Genomic DNA, 25,491 nt, shown 5'->3' with positions numbered 1-25,491 from the left:
TTTGTAAGCAATTTCTATTTTAACAAAGACATTAGGTATTGTTGATATTTAAGCATGTGAAACTGACAGTTTAAAGCCCTTACATCTAAAGTAGCAGAAGTGGAAACTTTTTTCCCCCATCTATCCAGAGCTCTAGAATCCCTATCAGAGGGAACAGGGTTTTTTTGCAGTAGAAGCTTTAACCCTGAGAAATTGTTTCTGGGTCAGCAGCAGGGTTTCTATAAAGAAATTTATGAGAGTCTGGGACCCTGTAGTACCTGTCTGGCTTGACTGGTGCAGGGGGTAAAGAATCAGGAGACAAACTGGATTCAGAGAAAACAATATCAAGCACAGGCGGGATAGCCAGGGGCCTGTGCTGAGGCAATAAAAGAAAGTCTCTGAGCCTTTTCTTGGTTTCTGAATAATCCTGGCTCTCCCAATGGAAATGCTCCCTCATGGTGTGCAAGGTTTCCCCAAAAGAGTAATCCTCAGGCGGAGAGGCTTAAGGTATAGATTCTTCTGCATCAGAGTCCTCATAGGGAGGGAGAGAATATCCCTGATCTGAAGAAGAATCAGAGGAAATAGAAACCTGGTCAGAGGAGTCATAGTCAGTGTCTTGCCTAGGCCTTTTATCAGGAGGGGGATGGGAACCCCTGATCAAAGTAATTAGGTCCTCGGCCATTTTAAGCATCTGTTTCTTTGGCATGGATGACTGTCCAGGAGAATGCTGTACTTGTTTCCTTGTCTTTAATGGTGTTTTTGACTTTGCCTTGGCTGCTGTAGTGGACTTAATAGTAAGCTGTGAAGGTCTGAAAACACCCTCAGAAGCCGATGCCTGCTCAGCGGCTCCAGACCCATCTGAGGGAATAGTTTCCGCTGGCCCAATACCTTGAGTTTCCAGAGGCCTAGGTGTCTCCATGTGGAGTCGGATGCGGCCTGTGGCTCTGAGGTAGCGGGTGTCAGGGGCTGCGAAAGTGCCTCACTGAGAACCGACGACTGGCCTAGAAAAGGCTTCGTCGTCGGTTTTCGACCTTGGATGCCTGTCCTTTTCTTTGTCTTTGCATTTTTTTTATGAATTCCGGTCGTCGGTTGTTCCAACGGCATTATGTAGTTAAATCTTCGGCCAAAGTAATGTAAAGCAAAATCAAACCGATGCTTAATAGTGCGTTGGTTGAATCTAGCAAAATGTTTTCCCAACGGGGTACTTAGCTTTATTGAAGACTTCGGTTCTGAAATTCAATTTCGAAAATCTCAGGAGTCGGCCGACCGGCACTTGCGAACTGCTTTTGCTTCGGGCACCGCGCGGCAAGAAAGACTGAAGAAAATGGCGTCGGCTGCATCTTTTATACCCCTGGCGCACTGACGTCAGGGAAGAGGCGACAGCAACAGACGCCGGACCTAAACTTTGGAATTCTGGCCGACTGCGGGTAGCCTGCCAGCAGGATAACCCAAGTGTAATGCTGCAACAGTGAAACATGATGAACATCCAATTTCTCCTTGAAGAATTCTATACTGCCATTTGTTTTGTTACCTTACTGTTATAGTTGCATTTACATGCATACATACCACAGTTCATTTAACTATTTAATGTAATCAACTAGTCTTATTACTGTATTGTACTGAGTACAATAAATACACGAAGATAACTGTTTCAGTTTATATGCTTTACTTTTACATTCGGTTCGTCAACTGTGGCTCGCCATTGAATAATTCTCTGCTGTCTTCTGTTGGTTTCTTGTTGTTACTTGCATTTACATGCAAGCATACCAAAGTACATTTAATTACTTATTGTGATCAACTAGTCTTATTACTGTACTGTACCGAGTACAATAAATACATGAAGATAGCTGTTTCAGTCAATACACTTTACTTTCACATTTTTCTTTTCAGATCTACAAGCATGTAGTACAGATGCTGTCAGCTCTCTATGGCAAATACCCAAAGCTTGTTTATGCACAGTCACATTTATACCAGAAGGTCTGGTATTTTTCTCAAAGTCTGATGTAAAACAGTTCTTTCTTTGTTTTCTTTGTTCCCTTGTCCTTGGTTTTTTGTAGTTTGATGATCCATGGAAACTCAGTCTTGCATTATCTGAAACGTGGTGTTCCAGCACTATCTGATGTTCTAACTTTATCTTGCTTGATGTTACATCTCTTTACTTCACTGATGTCCTTCCAGCTGCCATCTGCGCAGTTACTTTTACAGACTTTGTTTTTCAATAACATACTCTCTTACATGGATGCCAATATCTAATTAAGCTATGCCAGCGCACTTACTATGACTTATTTTTCAGCATTTTATACTATTTTAAATTAACCCTTTAGATTTCATGTTATTTTTGCAGTTTTTATTCAAGCTAATAATCATGCTAGCCATAATTTGAAAAGACAGTGCATACTAAATAGAACAGAGTATTCTTTCACTCCTGATCCTCTAAGGTACAAGAATCGTCTCCTTTCTGAAAAGCTATTTTCCTGCTCCTTTTAGATGGGGAGGCATCTGATGTGGAAGAACGAGAGGGCTCTCTAGACTTCATGAAGGCCATAAACTCCTATACTGTTTTAAGGAGGTTTTGGGCTTTGGTCTGAAAAGCAGGTTTGGAGATGATGGCAAAGGAAGTGACTTGCTTAAGTAAAGGGGTGACTGGAGGATGCATTCATATGCCCACAACTTCAGTTATAGCTTTGATAGTCTAGGAAAACAGGGAGACTCTCTCAAGAGTCGCTGTACGAATGTCAGAAGCTGTATAGCAACCGCAGGACAATCCGAGTGCTCTGTGGTGGCATGAGGGGTTTGTGCCAGTTGGTTTGGGCCTTTGAGTCGCCAAACCAGGAGGCTGCAAAAGTTCCTCACCTAGGTCGTCGGTCAACATAAGACCTACAACTTGGAGAATTTTTACTAACATCAGGTCCTTTGCCTTTTTGTCTTTCCATTTTTTTTTGGAATGACACTAGTAGATGTGGCATGGTAGCAGTGGACTGCGACACCACAGAGGAAGTCAAAGAGGAGGACTCCATATGGGTGGTAAGTACCTTGGTCCTACATTTTAGAGTTTTTGCACAGAACGTTAAACAGTCAGGACAATTAACAGACATTGTGCTGAGGCTCCAAGCAGTGCAGAGAAAACAACTGAAAATCTTTATGCAGGACTTGCTTCCCACACTTCAAACAATTGTTGACTTTTCTGGACATTAAATTAGTACAGATATTTCTTCAATGGGGTACTTCTTACTGGAAGAAGAAGATTCTCTGGAAAGATGAAGCTGACCAATGGACTGTGAGTGTACTGAGCAAACGTGAAATGCATTGGACTGCATGGCTTGAAAGAACTGAAGATGGTGCTGACAGACACCCTTCTTATACCCTGATATCCAGACTCTGGTCTTCGGATGACCAACAGCTAGGGATGATGTAAAGACTCTGGAAGTTGGCCTAGTCCTGGGTTTCTGTATGGCGGAAGACCAAAGAATCAGTACTGCAACACTGATTACAAAGAACATGGAGAGTTACAAAATGGTTACGAGGTTAGGTGAATATATTCAAAGAAAAAAATAAATAAAATCAGACTTCAAGACTGCACACTGTTGAAATCACAAATGTTAGTATTACTTCTCAGTAATACCTGAATATATGACATGTTTTATAATCACAGTGTTAAAAGCATCATTGCAAAACAATGAATTACCGTTAAACAGCCCATTAAACTCTGCTCGAAAGGCCGCTGAAAAGCCCGAGGGTCACCACACCAGTCCAGGAGCTCTGTTGCTGCATTTTGAAAGTTTGCAGGATTCTGTAAGTGCTACAAAAGACATAAGACAGTGTCAGAAATGTATACATGACAAGTTACTAACCAACCCAAACTAAAACTCACCAGCTAAACTCAACCTTACAAACCTACAACAGCAGCAGGCCCAGTGGAGGAAAAAGCAAGGGCAAGCGCACAAACAAACTTGTGGCTGCCTGAATGACAAGCATTCCAAATGGCGCACAAGAATGTTACTCAAGTCTGATGGTAGAGGGTTGATGGTCAACAGACAAAAGGCAAAAAGCACATAAAGTCAGTCAGTTTACTGCAGCAGGTGTTGTACAGTACATTAGAATGATTTGTTGAAACCCATCTAGTAGAATCTTAAATTTAGTACCCTCAGAGTTCACATTAGAGTATGCAATAGGGAGGAGGGGGCTTTGTCTCAGTGTCCAGAAAACGAAGAAGTGACAGTTTGGTCTTTAAAGCCGGAATGAACAGATTTAATAAACTGGCCTTTTGTCAACTGTCTTGGTGCACTGCAGTCTTACTACTGATAAGTGAAAACAAACAGTCTGCCTACTTTTTTCAACCCATGCAAAAATGTGCACGTTTGCAGATGGTCAAGTTCTACAACCGATAAAAACAGGAAATATACTGTGTCACAGCAGGGGTCTTGCTGTCTCCATGCCCTGAATTGGAAACTGTTGTCTTTTTTTTTAAATATGCTTTGAAATTAACTATCAACAGGACAGGAGTGGAAGTGAACAATTTTTCATGCAATCTCTCGGCCCTTCAAGTCAGGAAAACAGACAGATAAATTTCATAACTTAGAAGTTTACTCTTCAATTTAAGAAGAAATAATTGGCTTCCTAGCATCTTGTTAAGTAACAACTAAGTACGCCCATAAGTGACTGAAACTCTTGACTTTTTAATGCCACTTTTCTGCTTAGAAAGAACTTATGCCCGTGTTAATTTGACTGCTTGCACAGCCCCTAACTTAAATTCCCAAACCCAGCTTAAACAACACAGTAAAAAGAGGAGAAATTCAACCTGCATTTAAAAAGTTTTAATTTCAATAAGTTATTGATGCAATGAGTTGTGACTTCATGAAGCATTTGGTTTCTAAATAAAGCTCAGAACCAATTATAGGTACAAACTGTTACACAAATCTCACACACACACACACACACACACACACACACATAGATACAGACAACAAAAAATAAACAAAAACTCAGGACAGTTTACTGGTATGAAGTCCAAGAACTACCATGCAGGAATGGTCAGCAAGTCGAAAAACAACTTTCCTTCACGGTGACCATCAACAGCTCAACCATTCATGATCTGTAGGAATGCCACACATGGACCTCAGACTTCAAGAACAGTGGGCTTAACATATATAGAATAGTTGTGTAAAATCTTATCATAACCTTAGATGTCTTTCTCTTCTATTTTGCAGTATTCTTAATATCTGGGAAATCCTCTGCCCCAAGCGACCCGACGTCCAGACAGCATACAACAGCTTTTAGCTAATGCAAGTATGTGGGATGCCGCACGTATGGCTTGTCGAATGTCATCCATAAAAGGACATCCGCATGTACAATCCTCAGAAATGAAATGGTCCAGCAGGAACACCAGTGTAAGGAAAAAGGAAAATAATCTGCCATCCAAGGAAAGAACAAGGTATGCAGGGAAGGAGGGAGGGACAGAATATTGCAATATAGAAGAGGAAGACATCTAAGGTTATGGCAATATTTTACACAATTATTCTGTGTCCTTCTATTCTAATGTTGCAGTATTCTTAACAAGTGAGACAGTACCAAGGCTTAGGAGGAAACCTGGGAGGAGGAAGGAACAGAGGAACTTTCGACAAAGCCATGAAGAATGGCTCTAAGCAAACCCATCCCTGGATTTAGAAATACTGTAATGCTTGGCGAAAGTATGAACTGAAGATGAAGTGGCAGCCTCCAAAATGGTGTTAGTATCCAAACCCTTAAAGAAAGCACCAAAGGAAGCCACAGACCTAGTGGAGTGAGCCTTTACAGGAACAGGGAGACTCTTACCATGAAACAAATAACAAAATGAAATAGCCTTAGAAATCCAAGAGGAAACCATCTGCTTGGAAACAGGCAAAGCCAGAGCCCTGGAATGAAAAAAAAAAAAAAAGCTGATCGGATTTCCTGATAGCCTTAGTTTTATCCAAATAAAAACTGAATTGTCTATGCAGATACAAGCTATGCAAGATCCTCTCATTGGAGGACTGAGGAGAAGGAAAGAAAGTGGGCAATTGAATAGACTGATTAAGAGACAACTTGTTCATCACCTTGGGCATAAAGGAAGGATTAGTATGCAGAGAGACCCTAGCCTTATGAAAAAATAAGAAAAGGTGGAGAAGCCATCAGAGCTTGAATCTCAGAAACACTCCTAGCAGAGGTTAAAGCTAGTAAAATAACCATTTTCTGGAAGATGAAGCTGGTGGTTCAAAAGAGGCTACAGTTAGTTTCTCTAACATAAAATTCAAATCCCAAAGAGATAGAACTGGTTTTCTGGGAGAATTAATGTGAAGGACGCCTTTGAGAAAAATGTTTACTTCCAGTCTAGAAGCTAAAGGGGAGTCAATGCCAGACAAGCAAAAATGGCCGACAAGTGAACTTTCACTGAGGAATGTCAACCTGCTCTTAAGTAACTCACACGAATAGGAAAGAACAAGTGGGATATCCACTGAAAGTGTATCCAGATTATGTGAAAGACACCATGTAGAAAATCTCTTCCATATAGATAAATAAGATCTTCTAGTATTGGGTTTTCTGGCCTTCTGCAGTACCCTAAGCAAGCCCTCAGAAAAAAGGTGTCTAAAAGGAATCAAAAGTTTATCACCCACAGAGTCAGTTGTAAAGTTGTCAGATGTGGATGAAGCAGAGATCCCCTTGTCCTGTGTGAGAAGGTTCACTTTGTGAGGTAACTTGTCATGACTGCCCCTGGCTAATGCAGAAGGAGAGAGAACCAATGCTGTCTTGGCCAAAATGGAGTCGTTATCAAACTTTTTGGTTTGTCCTGCTGAATCTTAAGCAGAACATTTTGAATGAGAGGAAAGGGAGGGGAATGCAGAAACATCCCCTTCCAAGGGAAAGACAGGGTGTCTACCTTCCAAACCAGATGATCTGGGACTCACTCTGGCAAGAAAAAGAGGAAGTTGTATGTTCAGAGGGGAGGCAAAAAGATACACTACAGGAGTACCCCACCGATGGACTAGGACCAGAAGCACATCCCTTGTGAAGCATCCATTCATGTGATTGAGTCATGGACCTGTTTAGAGTGTCTGCCACAAAATTCTGAGTGGATGAAATGTAAACTGTTTGAAGAGTCATCTTGTACTGAACTGCCACATTCCATGCCATCAGAGCCAACCTGCAATGAAGATACGACTTTGAACACCCCCCCCCCCCGCACACACACACACTGTTTACATACCAAAGGACTGTGGGGTTGTCTGTAAACACTTTCAGAGGTCCTTAATGAATCAGAGGATGGAAAGCCTGTAGAGCTAGAATGAGGGCCCTTGTTTCCTTGATACTGATATGCTCCTTCCATTGAGAAGGGGCCCAGAGACCCTGAACCTTTTTTGACACAAAGGTTGCCCACCAACCTGTACCTGAGGCATCTGTGAACAACTCCTGAGTTGGTTGAGACTGATGAAGAGGAAGACCTGGATTCCGAGAAAACTGCTGAATCCAACAAAGAAGCACTGATTTCAGGCATGGGAGAAGAGGAAGTCCAAACTCCAGAGGACGTGCATAATTCATCCAAACAGATTTTAAGTACCACTGAAACTTCATCATATGAAGTTTTGGCAGGGGCACCATAGGTATTTTGAATGCCATAAACCCCAGTAATCTCAGAAACATGCAGGCAGAGGTGGAAGAGACAGTAGACTGTGGGAGAAGGAAGTGAGAGATAGAACCTTTTCTGGTAGAAGAAAAGCCATCATGAGATCTGTTCTTAGCCTGTACCCTATGTAAATGTGATCCTACGAAGGGGGAATTAAATGATTTTTTGAAATTTACTGTGAACCCCAACCTCTGCAGAAGACATATGGCAAACTGCAGATTTTGAACTAACTGTTCTGGAAAAGGAGCCAGAAAAAAGAGATCATCCAAGTATGGATATACCAGAATACCTCTGATCCTGCAATAAGTAATCACAGGGGCCAAACACTTTGCGAATACCCTTGGGGCAGTAGATAGACCAAAATGCAAGGCAGAAAACTAACAACGCAAGAAAGCCACAGAGAAACGTAAACATCTTCTGATAGATGGGTATGTGAAGGTAGGCATCCTCGACATCCGAGAGGCTATGTAGGAAGAGGATGAATTAAAGGACACAAAGTCTGTAAAGACAGCATGCGAAAAGTTGGAACCTTTAGGAAAGTGTTTAAATGGGAAAGGTCCAGAATGGGTCTCCAAGGACCTTCCTTTTTGGGCACAAGAAACATTCTTGAGTAAAACTTCCTTCCCCTTTGCGCCAGAGGAACATGTTTTATTTATTTATTTACCATGAATTTCCAACTGGACACAGGTCCTTTTTCAGTGGAGGCCCGGAGAGAAAAGCTCCACAGAACAATAAAAGAGCAGAAGAGTACATGAAGAACAATTGAATATGCATACAATAGCAAATAATACATACTGCAGCAAACATTAGCTACACATACAATATGCAATATAGTAATGAACAGATATACCAATATCTAGCTAGAGGCTAGGAATAAAGGTAGGATGTATATACAGATAGTACTAAGCTCAAATGAATACAGTTCTAAACTCATGTATCTAAATCTTGTATACAAATACTGCACTAAACTCAAGCAGATATAAAGCAGATGCTCCACATGAAGGTGAAACAAGCTAGAAGGGCTAATGGGATGGAAGGGGAAGATAGAGTAAGAGAGGATACTGAGTGAGTAGTATACGTGGTAGTGACAGGAAGCTAGGTGTAAGTCAGTTGGATATGTATTTGAAGTTGAGATGAAGTGAGGTAGTTAAGCATGTTATAACAGGTCTGAGAGATGAACTGCGCCTTGAGTAATCAATTCTTTTATAACTTGTGGAAACAAACCCAACTGGTTTGGAGGAGGCTCAGAAATGCCCCTGAATGGAGGAAGGTTTTTCCAAGTCATGCTATATCTCTGTGTTGGATAATGGAACTCAGGAATTCTGAGTTGTACTTGCCCAAGCTGGATGAGAGAGGGACGGGCGTAGTGAGAGAGGAGTAAGACCTGGAAGTGGTTGGTAGTCAGAGTACCTGGCCTATCTGGGAAAGGCTGTTTAGAAGTGGGACCCGAAACAGAAGTCTTAGGTCGAAGAGGTCTTCTAACAGTCTTCTTAGATTTAGAAGTAGAAGAAGAATATGACGGGCAAGTCAGTCTCCTAACAAAAGAGGTCTTAGAAGTAAAATTTCTGTGGAATTTAGGGACAGGTGACACAAAAATGTGTTTCAAGTCCTGATGTTCCGTTCCCTTTTCTTATAAGGACTTAAATCTACAGCATCATAACTGCATTTGACTGAGTGTCTAGCCAATTGAGAAGAAGCTCCTAAAAGGCACATAATTTTAATGTCAGAATCTGCAAGCTCTGAAAGAGCTTGAGAGGCATGAGAAAGAAGAGCCAAGGAATACCTAGACGTGTGTTTGTTAGTTTATGGTTCAGAAAGCTAAAGTGGCAGAAGTGTAGACCCTCTTCCCAAGTCTTTCCATTACTCTGCTCTCCTTGTCTGAAGGAAGAAGCTTAAAAGATGGTAATAACCTTTTAGGTGCAGGAGCCTATAAATATGGGGCCTTACATGCAGAAGAAGAATCATCCAAAAATGCTGACGATACAGGTGGCACAGCAGGAGGATAAGGAGATTCCACTAGTAAAAGTTCATAGCACCTTTTTGCACCTCACAGACCTGAGAGCAGTCCCACTTAAAGAATTCTCTCACTTTGCTAAGAGTCTCCCCAAAAGATATTTCTTCCCATCGAGAATCTGCACCACTGGATTCTTCTTCAGGGGAAGTATATTCTAAAGGGGATGTAATTTGAGTTGAGTATGCCAAGAAATCCTAACCGGATGAGGACATCCTCTGAGAACTCCTATTCCCTAACCCTCCCAACAGGAGAAGAAAAGGAGGGAACAGAAAAGAACAGTTGTGCACACTTACCATAAATATAGATGTTCGAGTGTATTCACTGTTGCAGTCGTTACATTTGGGTAATCTGCTGGCAGGTTGCCCTCAGTCGGCCTGAATTCCAAAGTCTTGGGGTCCTGCGTCGGTTGCTGTCTTCTCTTCCATGACGTCAGGTCGTCAGAGGTATAAAACATGCAGCTGACGCCATTTTCTTTAGTTTTTCTTGCCTCCGATGTCAGATGCCCCCCAAAAGTTAGCAACATTTTATATATAATATATATATATATATATATATATATATATATATATATATATATACACATGCATCAATATAAACTTTACCTTCATCTACAAACAAATACACCCCATAGGTTGTAGAAGATAGAGAAGGAAAGATAAACTGTAGAATGACAGGGGATGGTGGGACGGTAACCTGGACTGCAACAGTGAATACACTCGAACAGCTACATTTAAGGTAAGTGTACACAACTGTACTATGTTCTTCGTGTTTCACTGTTGCAGTCATTACATTTGGGTAGAATCCCAAAGCTATGGTTGGGGAGGCTGGAGCTAAACCGCATTAGATGCGGCTATAAGGCCCTGCAGCACTGCAGTGGCAAAGCCTGCCCTGGACTTAGAATAGAGAGGCAAATGGTAATGCTTTGTAAAGGTGTGAACAGAACTCCAAGTAGCAGCATCTAGAATGTCTTTGGTTGGTACTCCTCTGAGAAAGGCTGCTGAAGTAGCTGCAGCTCTGGTGGAATGAAACCTAATGCCCTTGGGCACAGGCTTACCATGGTGCAAGTAGCAGAAATGGATGCAGTGGCTTATCCACTTTGAAACTGTGTGCTTTGAAATAGCATTTCCTTCTGATCCTGCAGTATATGACACTAGTAATTGCTCAGTTTTTCTTAAAGCTTTAGTCCTGCTCAAGTAGAATCTTAGCAGTCTGTGTACATCCAAGGAATGCAGAATTCTCTCTCCTTTGTTCTGTGGATTTGGATAAAAAGTTGGCAGACGAATTGTTGGTTAAGAGCCACACTGGAAACCACCTTAGGCATAAAAGTAGGATTTGTCCTCAGAGACACCCTATCTGGGTAAAATATGACAAAAGGCTCTACAGCCACGAGGGCCTGTAGCTCTGAAACTCTTCTTGCTGAAGTAATTGCTAGTAGCAGAGCTGTCTTCCATGATGCTCCAAGAGCAGCTAAATCCACACATAAAAATGTTATTTAACCTTAGCCTTACTTCGGGATATGTACCTGAACACTGGCGTACAGCAACAGTGGTCCCACTCCACAAGGGGGGTGCCTCTACAGACCTTGGAAACTACCGCCCCATAAGCTTAACTAGCCTGGTCTGCAAAGCTATGGAAAGAATCATTATGGAACTCAAACAGAGACATAAGGGACCTACAGACACTTGACCCCACCCAGTTCGGCTTTGTAAAGGGCAGATCCTGCCTTTTAAACCTGGTTGACTTTTTCGAAGCAGTCACTAGAGCCATTGATGAGGGCAAAGCAGTCCATACAGCATACCTGGACTTGGCTAAGGCCTTTGACACAATACCCCACTCAGGCATCATAGATAAGCTAAACAGCTTAAAAGTAAACCCTTATGTCACTAGATGGGTTGCAAACTGGCTAAAGGACAGAACCCATAAAGTTAAAATCGCTGGAGCAATGTCAGACTCAAAGCCAGTCACAAGTGGTGTCCCACAGGGATCTGTTCTGGGACCCCTCTTGTTTGGCATTTATTTCTCAGATGTTAAAGCAAACATGGGAGGGCTGTGGCTGACAAAGTTCGCAGATGACTGCAAACTAGGCGCCATAGTCGATACACCAACAGACACACACATCCTACAAAAAGGCCTCATTGAAATGGACAACTGGTGCCGTAGTCACGGCCTTAAACTAAATGCCAAAAAATGTATAGTCATCCCTTTTGGAAAAAACAAAGTACCCACAAATTATCACATAGACAGCAACCCACTGAGTACAGAAAAAGCAATCAGAGACCTAGAGACCCAAGTAGACAGCGACCTCTCATTTGACACCCACGTTGCCAAAGTGGTTAGAAAAACATTCTACCTTGCACACCTCATCATGAAGGGATTCACATCCAGATCCAAGGATGTCATTGTACCCCTACATTCCTCCCTCATCAGACCCATGATTGAGTACAATGCCCCATTTGGTATGTACCTCACCCGGCATTTGCAACAGCTGGAGAGACCACAAAAGTACCTCACCAAAAGGATCAAGGGTCTCCAACATATGTCTTATTCTGCCAGACTAAAGAAACTTCAGCTCTATTCAGTAGCATACCGCCTGCTCAGAGGTGATCTCTGCCTGACGTACAAGGCCATGTCCAATCAGGATCTGATGGACATGCTCCACCTCAAAAAATCCAAATCCATCAGGACCACGAGAGCTAAAGACTTAAACCTCGGCACAAGTATGAATAGGACATGCTGGAGGGACAGATTCATAACCCAGAGGCTTCCCATGCTTTGGAACAGGATCCCAGTTCGTATTAGGCAGAGCCCCTCACTGACTCTCTTCAAGAGAAATCTTGATGAGTGGATGGGAGATGGTAAGTTTACCCCAGGGGTCACATCTGTGTCACTGCTAGACAGGGGCACAGTAAACTAATTCTATTATATAAGGGGACCTTCATTGTGTCACTACTAGACAGAGGCACAGTACTCTAGATTTATTCTGTACATTTTTGTACCATTTCATGGGGTGGCAAAAGCCACATCACTATGGCTAGGCTTACAAATGCCCCAGGGCAGATAGCCTAGTACTATACTATGAAACTATGAAACTATAAGAACGTTATAGCAGCTGGTTCAAATGGAGGCAGGGTGAGCTTTTCCAACACATAATTGAGTTCCCATGCTGGTAATGGTGATCTTCTAGGAGGGCCTTAAATTTTTGGCTCCTCTAAGATACTGCTTTAGTAAAGGATGAGAAAAGATTGGTGGCTCTGTATTGTAATGAGCTGAAATGGCAGAGGCATGGATTTTGATTGATGAGAAAGATAGGCCTTTCTCAAGCATCTCAGTTAAGTATTGTAATATCTGAGGAATATGTGGTTCTGCTGTATCAGTTCATTGTGCTTTATTCCAAGCACAGAATCTCTTCCATTTGTCAGCATAAGATTTTCTAGTACTAGGTCTTCTGGCTTCTAAAATGACATCCATCACAGCTTTACTGAGAGGTGTCGTTTGTAGGATTACATGATTAGCCATGCTGCCAGGTTCAGAGTCTGTAGTTGATTGTGTAAGATCTGATTGTTTTGCTGGGACAGTAGTTGTGGTCTTTGAGGCAAGGTCCAAGCTGGGTATTGAGACAAGTTCCTTAGGATTGGATACCAGTATTGGCAGGGCCAGTCCTGGGCAATTAATATCAACTTTGGCTTCTCTTGTTTGACTTATAGGAGGACCTAGGGTAGAAGAGGCAGAGGAGGAAAGGCATAGACTGATGGCGTCCACTTTCCATGCTTGTCTGTGATAAGTCCTTGTGCAGAATCTTTTCAATTGATAATTTTGAGGAGAGGCAAACAGATCTATGTCTGGGTTCCCCCATTTCTCTGTTATCATGCTGAAGACTTGTGGATTTAGTTTCCACTCATGAGGATCCATAAGGTTTCTGCTTAATTCGTCTGCCAGAGTGTTTTGTTTTCCCGGCAGGAGTTGAGCTTGAAGATGTATTTGGTAGGTCAAAGCTGGGCCCCACAGTGCCATGGCTACTCTGCAAAGGGGGTATGAGTGTGTGCCCCCTTGCTTGTTTATATACTACATGACGGTGGTGTTGTCCGTCTATCATAGGTTCATAGGTAGGTATTAGGCTATCGGCCCTGGGGCCCATACAAGCTCAGCCAAAAAGGTACCCTGGCTTTAGCCACCCAAGAAAATTATTTTCCTGTGCCACTGTCGAGCAGAGCCACAGAGGTGATCCCCAGGGTGAATTTCCTATTTCCCATCCAATCAAAATTTTTCTTGAAGAGTGCTAATGAGAAGCTTTGTTTGATAATAGACAAGTAGTTTATTCCAGGGAATGGGAAGTCTCTGGGACAGGAATCTATCCCTCCGGCATGTTCTGTTTATTGTGACGACAAGGTTTAGGTCCCTAGAGCGTGTAGCTTAAAGGGATTGGGATTTCTTTAAGTGAAGCATGTCCAACAGCTCTGGGTTTGACATAGCTTTGTATGTTAGGCAGAGATCACCTCTGAGTAGGCAATATGCAATGGAGTAAAGCTGGAGTTTTTTGAGACGGTCAGCGTAGGGCATCTGTTTGAGGCCAGTAATCCTCTTTGTGAGGTATTTCTGCGGCCTTTCCAGTTGTTGGAGATGTCTTGTGAGGTACATACCAAAAGGGGCATTGTACTCTATAATGGGTCTAATGAGTGATGAGTAGAGGGGAACAATGACCTCTTTTTCTGGATGAGAAACCTTTTGTGATGAGGTGTGCCATGTAGAAGGATTTCCTGACTACTGTGGCAATGTGATTATCAAAGGAGAGACTACTGTCCACCTGTGTCCCAAGGTCTCATCACACTTTCGGTGTTAAGTATACTACCGCCTATGCTGTAGTTCATGGGTACAGAGTTTTTACCAAAGGTGATGACAATGCACTTTTTGGCATTGAGCTTGAGGCCATGGCTTTGACACCAGGCATCTGTCTCAGTGAGGCCCTTTTGTAGGATGTCCACATCGTTAGGAGTTTTGATTATGGCTCCTAGTTTGTCAGTAGTTGTCCTGGATGAAGTAAGTCCTTGAAGGCTGTTGGGGCATTTTGAACAGCTAGCATCTCTTTCTGGTTGATATGTAGATGCATTTATTTTGGTGCCCATATGCCCTGAATGCATCTTCCTGCCATGTGGGCCCCCCAGGCATAATCTGATGCGTCTGTTGTTAAGGTTTGGCTGGCAGGGGGTAGAGTGAAGGGCCGTCCCATGTTTTGGTGACGGGCCTTTGCCCACCATAGAACCTCCTGCTGCAGGCAGGGAATGAGAGGAAACATTGTTTCCAGACTGTGTGAATGTTGACACCATAAACTTTTTAGGTACCACAGAAGTTTCCTCATATGCAGTCTTGCATATGGAATTAGTAGGATGCAGGATGCCATGAAGCCCAGAGCCTGCAGAATTTGTCTTGCAGAAGACTGGGTTTTTGTTGCCATCAGTTTGAAGTAAGTAGTCAGTTGCCTTTGTTTGTCTGGCGTGAGGTAAGCCATCTGGGCAGATGTATTCAAGCTTGCACCCAGGAATGTTATCTTTTGAGAGGGTACCAGTTGTGATTTCTTTTCGTTTATTGTGTACCCTAGGCATGTTAGAAGCCTTTTCACAAATGCCAGGTGTCGAAGAAGGGTGTCCTTGTTCTCTGCTTGAATGAGGCAGTCGTCCAAGTAAGGGTATATTTGTAAACTTCTTCATCTGAAAAATGCAATTACTAGTGCCAGGCACTTTGTAAAGACCCTGGGTGCAGTAGATAAGCCAAAGGGCAGTGCAGAGAATTGGTAATGCATTAAGCCAGCCTTGAATCTGAGGTATCTTCTGCATGACTGTCTTATTGGGGCATGCAGGTATGCCTCTTTTAGGTCTAAAGTCACGAGCTAAGCATTCTTGCCCATCATGGGCAGAAGCTGCTGCAAAGTCAGCATTTTGAATTTTGGAATGTCCAGGTATGTGTTCAAATTCGATACATCCAGTATTGGCCGCCAGGCCTTGTCCTTTCTGGGTACCAAGAACAGTCTTGAGTAAAAACCTTGTCCTTTTTCCTGTTCTGGTACCATCTGAATGGCCCCCATATCCATGAGGGACGTAACCTGTTTCTGTGCCTCTGCCCATTGATTTTGTGGCAGATCTGGCCAACCATTTGCCATTGGCAGAGTGTGGAAATGCAATCTGTATCCCTGTGATACAATGTTTAGTACCCACTTGTCCTGGGTTATTAACTGCCAATTTAGAGCAAAAAGTACTAATTTTCCCCCTATGGGTGCTGCCAAAAGATAAGTGCTTGGTCTAGGCAGAGGGAAGTCATTGAGATTGCTTTCTGTAGGTTTGCGCTTTATCTCCTCCAGATTTGGAGGTGGATGCTCTCCATTGCTTTGACCTGTATGAGTCTTGTGCCTGGTATCTGGAACCCTTAGGGCATCTGGATTTGCCCCTTTGAGCTCTGACACTGAAAAGGACCCATTTTTTGTGGGCCAGTGTCTATTGGAATCTTGGTGGCTGCACTTGTAAGAAGTCTTTAACAGTTTGCATAGACTTAGCTTTGTCTTCCATTTTCTTTAAAACCTCTTCTGCCTTAATACCAAACAGAGAATCATTCTGTAACGGTGCATCTAGCAATTTAGCTTTAACACGATCAAGCAAATTTTGTTCCTTTAACCAGGCATGCCTCCTAATCACAGATTCAATAACTGCGGCCCTGCAGGAGGCCTCTAAAGAATCAAAACCACATTGCAAATTATGCTTTCCCACTTGTTCAGCTGCATTTAATAATTCCTACAATTCATTATTTTCTGCACATTCTGAAATCAACATAATTTTCTGTTTCAGCAATCCCATAACATGTTGTTGGTACTTAAGCATATGAAATTGACAGTTTAAGGCCCTGATTGCCAAGGCTGCAGATGTATAAACCTTTTTTCCCCATCTGTCCAGTGCCCTTGAATCTCTGTCAGAGGGGGTAGGATTTTTTGCTGTTGAGGCCTTAACTCCCTTTGGACCCTGTGAAATAGTTTCAGGATCAGCAGCAGGGTTTCTAAATAAAAATTTATGCGAGTCAGGGACCCTGCAATACCTGTCAGGCTTACTGGGAACCGGAGGAAAGGAGTCAGGGGTCAAGCTTGACTCTGAAAACACATCATCCACAATGTCTAAAACAGGGGAAATGGCTAAAGGTTTGTGCTGAGGGAGAAGAAGGAAATCCCTGAGCCTCTTTTTTGATTCTGAGAAGTCTTTACTCTCCCAGTGGAAATGCTCCCTCAAAGTATGCAAGGTTTCTCCAAATGAATAATCCTCAGGAGGAGATGCAGATGGAACAGACTCCTCAGCATCAGAATCCTCATAGGGAGATAAAGATAATTCCTGATCAAAAGAGCAATCAGAAGAAAAAGAAACCTGATCTGAAGATTCATAATCAGTGTCTTGCCTAGGCCTCTTATCTGGAGGGGGATGGGTACCCCTGATCAAGGTAATAAGGTCTTCAGCCATTTTGATCATCTGTTTTTTAGGCATAGAAGCCTGTGCATGTGGCTCATGTGTCGTTTTTTTAGTTTTAGAAGTTGCTTTTGTCTTTGATTTTGCAGCTGTCGTCTGTTTGATATACAAATGTTGAGGTCTGAATACATCCTCAGAAGCCGGTGCCTCCTCAGCGGCTCCGGACCCATCTGAGGGAGATACATCCGTCGGTCCAATACCTTGAGTATCTTGCAGCATGCCGGACTCCACATGGGTGTCGGCAGAGGCCTGTGACTCGAAGGTAGCGAGTATCAGGGGCTGCAAAAGCACCTCACTGAGTACTGGCAAACCGGGGACTGGCTTAGGAGAAGCTTCGTCATTGGTTTTGGATCTCGATTGCCTTTCTCTGTCCTTTTCTTTGTGTTTTTTATGTACTCCGGTAGTCGGATTGCTATCCGACGACATTTCTGGGTAGTTAAATCTGTTTCCAAAATACTTCGATGCAAAAATATACTGATGCTTAATAGTGCGTTGGTTAAATCTAGCACAAAACCGACAGCTAGGCATGTTGTGATCAGAGCCTAGGCAAGGAATAGAGTATAAATGGAAAGCTTTATGAGGTATTTGCTTCCCACAAGTAATGCAATTATTAACTTTTTCTGACATAGGTAAAAAGCAAGAAAAAAGTTTCCCCAACGGGGTACTCAGCTTTAGTGAAGACTTCGGTTCTGAAACTCAACTCGAATATTTCAGTAGTCAGCCGACCGGCACTTGCGAAATGCTTCTGTTTTGGGCACCGTGCGGCAAAAAAGACTAAAGAAAATGGCGTCAGCTGCATGTTTTATACTCGTGACAACTTGACGTCATGGAATAGAAGACAGCAACCGACGCAGGACCCAAGACTTTGGAATTCAGGCCGACTGAGGGCAACCTGCCAGCAGATTACCCAAATGTAATGACTGCAACAGTGAAACACGAAGAACATCAGCAGTAGAAGGCTTAAGAGTCACCAAAGCCTTACTCAATCCCTGTGAAACAGTATCGTAGTCAGACTGAGGTGATTTAGGGGCTGGAAGGTGCTTTGTTTTTTGTTTTTCTTTTTTCTTAACATGCACCTCTGCTTGACAGCAAGTAGAAGGACCTGATGTAGACCTGCCTTCAACGACCAACACCGAGACCTATTCCCTAACTACAGGCTGAGGTATATCTCTGGACGACCCTTCCAACAAAACAAGCCGTGGTTCCACTTGTCCATCTGATATTGATGGCTGCACTGCCTCTGAAAAAGTGCCTAAGTCAGATTCGTTAACGGCCTTCAAAGTGGTACCCGCTGAAGAACCAGACTCAACCTCTGAACGTAACTCCGGGTCTTCACTAACCTCAAAGGATATGTTGGCGAAAAGAGGTGCAGTGGAAGAGGATTCAGGCCTAGGCTTACTGAACTTCCTCTTCAAAGTCTGCTTGGCCAAAGGACCCACAGAAAGTACAGTTTCGCACCTACCATAAATGTAGATGTTCGAGTGTTCACACTGCTGCAGTCATTACACTTGGGTTATCCTGCTGTCAGGTGGTCCCGCAGTCGGCCAGAGTTCCAAAGTCTTGGTCCGACATCGGTTGCTGTCGCTTCTTCCCTGTCGTCAGTGCGCCAGGGGTATATAAGATGCATCCGACGCCATTTTCTTCAGTTTTTCTTGCCTCAGATGTCAGGTGCCCCCAAGTAGGTAGGCAATACATATTGCTAATCAAAAATATACAATAAAAACAATACCTTCAGTTACCAGCAAATACACCCCCAAAGGTTGTATAAGATAGAAAGGTACAGATAAGCCCAGCTAGTTCACAGGGGATGGAGGGAGGGTAACCTGGACTGCAGCAGTGTGAACACTCAAACATCTACATTTATGGTAGGTACAAAACTGTACTATGTTCATTGTGTTACACTGCTGCAGTCATTACACTTGGGTAGAATCCCAAAGCTGAGGTTGGGTGGCTGGTCTATAAAGAGTTAGGATTGGCTATGAGGCCCTGCAGAACTGCAGTGGCAAATCCTGCTCTGGATTTAGAGTAAAGAGGCAGGTGGTAATGCTTGGTAAAGGTGTGCACTGAACTCCAAGTTGCCGCCTCCAAAATTTCCTTGGTTGGTACTCCTCTGAGAAAGGCTGTTGCCCTGGTGAAATGTGTCCTAATGTTATTAGGGACTGATTTTCCATGCTGTGTGTAGCAGTAACGAATACAGTGTCATATCCATTTGGAGATAGTCTGCTTTGAGATAGCCTTGCCCTGTGATCCTGCAGCATATGCTACAAATAGTTGCTCAGTTTTCCTGAAAGCTTTTGTTTTGTCCAAGTAGAAGCGTAGCTGCCTGTGTACATCCAAATAGTGCAGAAGTTTTTCCCCTTTATTCTGGGGGTTTGGATAAAAAGTTGGCAAATGGATGGTTTGGTTAAGAGCCACACTAGATACCAACTTTGGCATAAAGGTAGGGTTTGTCCTTAAAGAAACCCTGTCCTGATGAAAAATTATAAAAGGTTCCACTGCCATCAATACCTGTAGCTCTGAGACTCTTCGTGCTGCTGTTACTGCCAGCAGCAGAGCTGTTTTCCATGATAAAAATTTTAGATCTGCTGTATTGGCTGGCTCAGAAGGTGGCAGTGTCAGTTTTTCCAAAACTAAATTGAGGTCCCAAGTTGGTGTTGGTGCTCTCTGGGGTGGTCTTATGTTTTTAGCCCCTCTGAGGTACTGCTTTAGCAAGGGATGAGAGAATAATGGAGGATCCGTGTTGTAATGTGCTGAAATGGCAGAAGCATGGATCTTAATTGATGAGAAGGAAAGGCCTTTGTCCAGCATCTCAGTTAAGTATTGCAAAATCTGAGGAATGTTTGGGACAAGGGGGTCAAGGCTTTGAGCCTGGTTCCAGGTGCAGAATCTCTTTTATTTTTCTGAGTAAGCTTTTCTGGTGCTAGGTCTCCTGGCCTCCAAAATGACATCCATAACAGCTTTAGAGAGAGGTGTTGCCTGTTTGACTAATGAATCCGCCATGCAGCCAGGTTTAGGGTTTTGAGCTGACCGTGCAGGATCCGATTGTTTTGTTGAGTCAGAAGGTGTGGAATTTGAGGCAAAATCCATGGTGGGCCTTGAGTTAAGTTCTTTAAGATTGGGTACCAGTGCTGGCGTGGCCAGTCTGGTGCAATCAGGATCATCTGTGTTTTTTCTTGTCTGCCTTTTAGGAGTACCTTTGAAAGGAGAGGCAGTGATGGGAAGGCATAAACTTTTAGGTTTTTCCAGCTGAAAGAGAGAGCATCCACTTTCCATGCTTGTGTGTGATAAGTCCTTGTGCAGAATTTTTGTAGTTGGCAATTCAGTGGGGAGGCAAAAAGATCTATGTCTGGGCATCCCCATTTTTGCGTTACCATGCTGAAGATTCGTGGATTCAATTTCCATTCGTGAGGGTCCATGATATTTCTGCTTAGATCATCTGCCAGAGTATTTTTCTTTCCTGGCAGGAATTGTGCTTGCAGATGAACTTGATACGTTAGAGCTGTGTTCCATAAGGTCATGGCTTGCCTGCATAGGGGATAAGAATTAGTGCCCCCTTGCTTGTTTATGTACCACATTACTGTGGTGTTGTCTGTCTTTAATAACTGTCCTGGATGCAGAAGGTTCTTGAAAGCTGTTAAGACATTTTGAGCAGACATCTCTTTTTGATTGATGTGAAGATGCATTTGGTCTGTGGTCCACTTGCCCTGAATGCATTTTCCTGCCATGTGTGCTGCCGAGGCATAATCCGAAGCATCTGTTGTTATAGTCTGCCTGGCTGTGGGTAGAGTAAAAGGCTGACCCTTGTTTAGGTGACATGCCTGTGCCCACCATCTAAACTCCTGTTGTAGACAAGGAATCATTGGTATTACTGCTTCTAAACTGTGAGAGTGTTGACTCCAAACACTTTTTAGGTACCACTGTAATTTCCTCATATGCAGTCTGGCATATGGTACTAGAAGTATGCAGGATGCCATGTATCCCAGGGCCTGCAGACCTTTTCTTGCAGGGAGATGGGACTTTTTTGCCAGTAATTGGAAATATTGAGTTAGTTGAACTTGTATGTCTGGCATGAGATAAGCCATCTGGGCCGTTGTATTTAAGCTGGCACCCAGGAATATATAATCTGTTGTGAGGGCACTAGCTTTGACTTCTTTTCGTTTACTGTGTACCCTAGATAAATTAGCAGCATTTTTACAAACGCCAGATGCCTTATAAGAATGTCCTTTGTCTCTGCTTGAATGAGGCAGTCGTCCAGGTATGGATATACTTGAATTCCTTTTTGTCTGCAAAATGCAATTACTGGTGCCAGGCACTTTGTAAAGACCCTGGGTGCAGTAGATAAGCCAAAGGGCAGAGCAGAGAATTGGTAGTGCATTGTACCAGCTTTGAATCTGAGGTATTGTCTGCAATTTTGCCTGATAGGGACATGCAGGTATGCCTCTTTCAGGTCCAGAGTTACAAGCCAAGCCTTCTTGCCCAGCATGGGTAGAAGCTGCTGTAGTGTCAACATTTTCAATTTCGGAATATCCAGATAAGTATTTAGAGTTGAAAGGTCTAGTATGGGCCTCCAGGCCTTGTCCTTTCTGGGGACCAGGAAGAGTCTTGAGTAAAATCCTTGTCCTTGTTCCTGTTGTGGTACTTTTTGAATAGCTCTCATGTCCATGAGGGCTGAAATTTGTTTTTGTGCCTCTGCCCATTGATTTTGTGGCAGGTCTGGCATTCCTTTTAGCCTTGATAAAGTGTGAAAGTGGAACCTGTAACCATGAGACACAATATTCAGAACCCATTTGTCTTGGGTGATTGTTTGCCAGTTTTGAGAAAAAAGTGCTAGTGTTCCCCCCCTAAGGGGGCTGCCAAAAGGGAAGTGCTTGGCGTACGAAGGGGGAAGTCATTGGGACTATTTCCTGTAAGGTTGAGACTTGTCCTGACCTCCTTTTAGGGTTGAGGAGCTCCACTGTTGTTGTCTGTTAGAGCCTTGTGGTTGAGATCTGCCTCTTGGGTGTCTGTATCTGCCTCTCTGTGGCCTGTCTGACACTGGAAAGGACCAATTCTTTGTTGGACAATTTCTGCTAAATCGAGGTGGCTGCACCTGTAAGAAATCCTTGACTGTTTGCATAGATTTAGCTTTATCCTCCATTTTCTTTAACACCTCTTCGGCCTTAACACCAAACAAGGTATCATGCTGTAAAGGAGCATCCAATAGTTTTGCTTTAACATGATCAGGTAAACTCTGTTCTTTTAACCAAGCATGTCTTCAAATCACAGAACCTGTAACTGCGGCTCTACAAGAGGCCGCTAAAGAATCAAAACCACATTGCAGAGTATGTTTTCCCACCTGTTCAGCTGCATGCAATAAATCCTGCATTTCTTTACAGTCAGGAGTTTCTGAGCTTGCAAGCATTTTCTGTTTTAACTGAGCCATTAAAAATTGTTGGTACTTAAGCATGTGAAACTGGCAATTTAAAGCACTTACTGCTAAAGTTGCAGAAGTGTAAACTTTCTTCCCCCATCTATCCAAAGCTCTGGAATCTCTGTCAGAGGGTACTGGATTTTTTGCAATGGAAGCCTTAACCCCTTTTGGACCCTGGGAAATAGTTTCTGGATCAGCAGAAGGGTTTTTATAAAGAAACTTGTGAGAGTCAGGAACTCTATAGTACCTATCTGGCTTGGCTGGTGCAGGGGGCAAAGAATCAGGAGATAAGCTGGATTCAGAGAACACATCATCCACAATATCTAGCACAGGCGGAACAGCCAGGGGCCTGTGCTGAGGCAATAAAAGGACATCCCTGAGCCTTTTCTTGGATTCTGAATAATCCTGACTTTCCCAATGGAAATGCTCCCTCATGGTATGTAAAGTTTCCCCAAAAGAATAATCCTCAGGAGGCGAGGCTGAAGGGATAGATTCTTCAGCATCAGAGTCCTCATAGGGGGGTAGAGAGTATCCCTGGTCTGAAGAGGAATGGGAGGAAATGGAAACCTGATCAAAGGAATCATAGTCTGTATCCTGTCTAGGCCTTTTCTCAGGTGGGGGATGGGAACCCCTGATTAGAGTAATGAGGTCTTCGGCCATTTTAAGCATCTGTTTCTTAGGCATGGAGGACGTTCCAGGAGAATGCTGTACTTGCTTCTTTGTCTTTAATGGTACTTTTGTCTTGGTTGTTGCTTTAATGGTAAGTTGTGGTGGTCTGAAAACACCCTCAGAAACCGATGCCTGCTCAGCGGCTCCGGACCCATCCGAGAGATTAGTTTCCGTAGGCCCAATGCCTTGTTTCCAGAGGCCTAGTTGTCTCCACGTGGGAGACGGAGGTGGCCTGTGGCTCTGAGGTAGCGGGTGTCGGGCTGCGAAAGTGCCTCACTGAGAACCGGTGACTGGCCTAGAAGAGGTTTCGTCGTCGGTTTTGGACCTCGGATGTCTGTCTTTATCCTTGTCCTTGCGTTTTTTCGGAATTGCGGTCGGTTGATCCGACGGTATAGTATAATTGAACCTTCGGCCGAAGTAGTGCAAAGCAAAATCAAATCATCGTTTTATAGTGCGTTTGTTAAATCTAGCACAAAACTGACAACTAGTGACATCGTGATCAGGGCCTAGGCATGGAATACAGTAAGAGTGGAAGTCCTTATGAGGTATTTGCTTCCCACAAGAAATACAATTATTAACTTTTTCTGACATCGGTCTGAGGCAAGAAAAAAGTTTCCCCAACGGGGTACTTAGCTTTACTGAAAACTTCGGATCTGAAATTCGACTTCGAAAATCTCAGGAGTCAGCCGACCGGCACTTGCGAACTGTTCTGCTTCGGGCACCGCGCGACAAGAAAGACTGAAGAAAATGGCGTTGGATGCATCTTATATTCCCCTGGCGCACTGACATCAGGGAAGAAGCGACAGCAACCAATGCCGGACCAAGAATTTGGAACTCTGGCCGACTGCGGGACTGCCTGACGGCAGGATAACCCAAGTGTAATGACTGCAGCAGTGTAACACGATGAACATCCCTCCATACCATCATTAGCTAGTCTTTTCAAACGTTGGTTCTCTAAATAAAGACTCAAAGCAAAAGCACAGCTTTGGGACAAAGGCGTGACAAACAGCAGAAGAACGGTGGTCGTGATTTGGGTCTAGACAAAAGAGACAAAGCTCATGACTGTCGTTATGTGGAATTTCCAAAATAAAATGCACCAAGGCTAAAGTGAAGATAAAAGACTAAAAACCAAAAAACAACTCCACCACAGCACGAGAGGACCACAAATTGTAATTTTAGCACAGTATCAATTTATTAGTCGCTATTCATTACAAGACTTCTTCAGAAACAAGTAAAAAACATAAACTGCTCCACAGTTAATTGAGACAAACAATTTAACCCTTAAAAGGCCAAAATCACAAAACCAGTATAAAAACTTAATAGAGATGAACATAATGTCCCTATCCTAAAATATGCAATATTCACCTTTCTATTTTTTAAAAAAACATTTAATATTGACAGCATCGTTAAGATCTGGTGGAAAATAGGAAGCAAGGCAAAACTGCCATACAGCTTCCCTCCACTCAACAAAATTCTTACAATCGTCAACCCTAGGGTCCTTTTTTCACTACTTCAATAACAGAAAAAATGAACTTTTTCCAGTTCCCACAATTCAAAGTATGCCTATACAAAGCATTATTTGAGTTTTTACTCAATAGCATACAAATGCTCCTGAATTCTTTTCCTCAAACTCCTTGTACTCATACCAACATAAAAAGCTGGACAGGTGGAACATAAAGCAATGTACACAATCCCTGTCACACCACAGTCCAACTTCCCAGGAACTGGAATAGTCCAATCTAAATGTGCAAGTGAAACGAAAGGACCCTTGGAAATAAACCTACAGGCTCTACAGCCCAGGCATTTATACATGCCATGTTTGCCAGAACCAGTTTCAAAAGAACACATCTTTGTACAACATGTTTCCAACATTTGTTTGATACTCTTGATTTTTCTTATATACAAAGAGTGGACGCTCACCCAAAACCTTCATAAGATCATTACTGCCTGCAATAACCTTCCAGTTCTCCTCAATAATTTGACATACATCATAGTTATCCATACTCATATCAAGACAAAATGTAGGGTACTTACAATTTCTCCCATCGATGCTTTCCCCACTGTTAAGATCACTTTTCTTAAAAAAAAAACTTTTAAGAAGACTGTAGGGAAATCAGTAGGTCTTCTCATAATAATTTCCTGAGCTGCTGCATCAACCATATCTATAGGGTATTCTCTATCCAAAAACAGAGCTTTAATAAAACCTACTTCTAACAAAAAAGTACTATCCTTAACAGTCATACAGGATGCCCTAATAAACTGCTCTCTCGGAATGTTTCTCTTCATAAAC

At 43.0% G+C, this 25,491-nt stretch overlaps 1 protein-coding gene across 5 annotated transcripts in view; it reads right to left on the bottom strand.

Moving 5' to 3' along the window:
- Positions 1-25,491, bottom strand: part of ZMIZ1 (zinc finger MIZ-type containing 1) — a 2,170,450-nt gene that overhangs the window by 594,820 nt on the left and 1,550,139 nt on the right. For all 5 annotated transcript variants that reach the window (XM_044056883.1, XM_044056886.1, XM_044056882.1 and 2 more), the window contains one exon: positions 3,665-3,778. In XM_044056883.1, the coding sequence (XP_043912818.1) occupies positions 3,665-3,778 (114 nt within the window). The remainder of the gene's footprint in view (positions 1-3,664; positions 3,779-25,491) is intronic.

This window comes from Protopterus annectens, chromosome 14.part0, assembly GCF_019279795.1.
Source record: "Protopterus annectens isolate FY-2018-M chromosome 14.part0, PAN1.0, whole genome shotgun sequence".
NCBI classification, from domain to species: Eukaryota; Metazoa; Chordata; order Ceratodontiformes; family Protopteridae; genus Protopterus; species Protopterus annectens.
The sequence above is the reverse complement of the archived record's forward strand: the minus strand, read 5'-3'. Positions and strand labels throughout refer to the sequence as shown.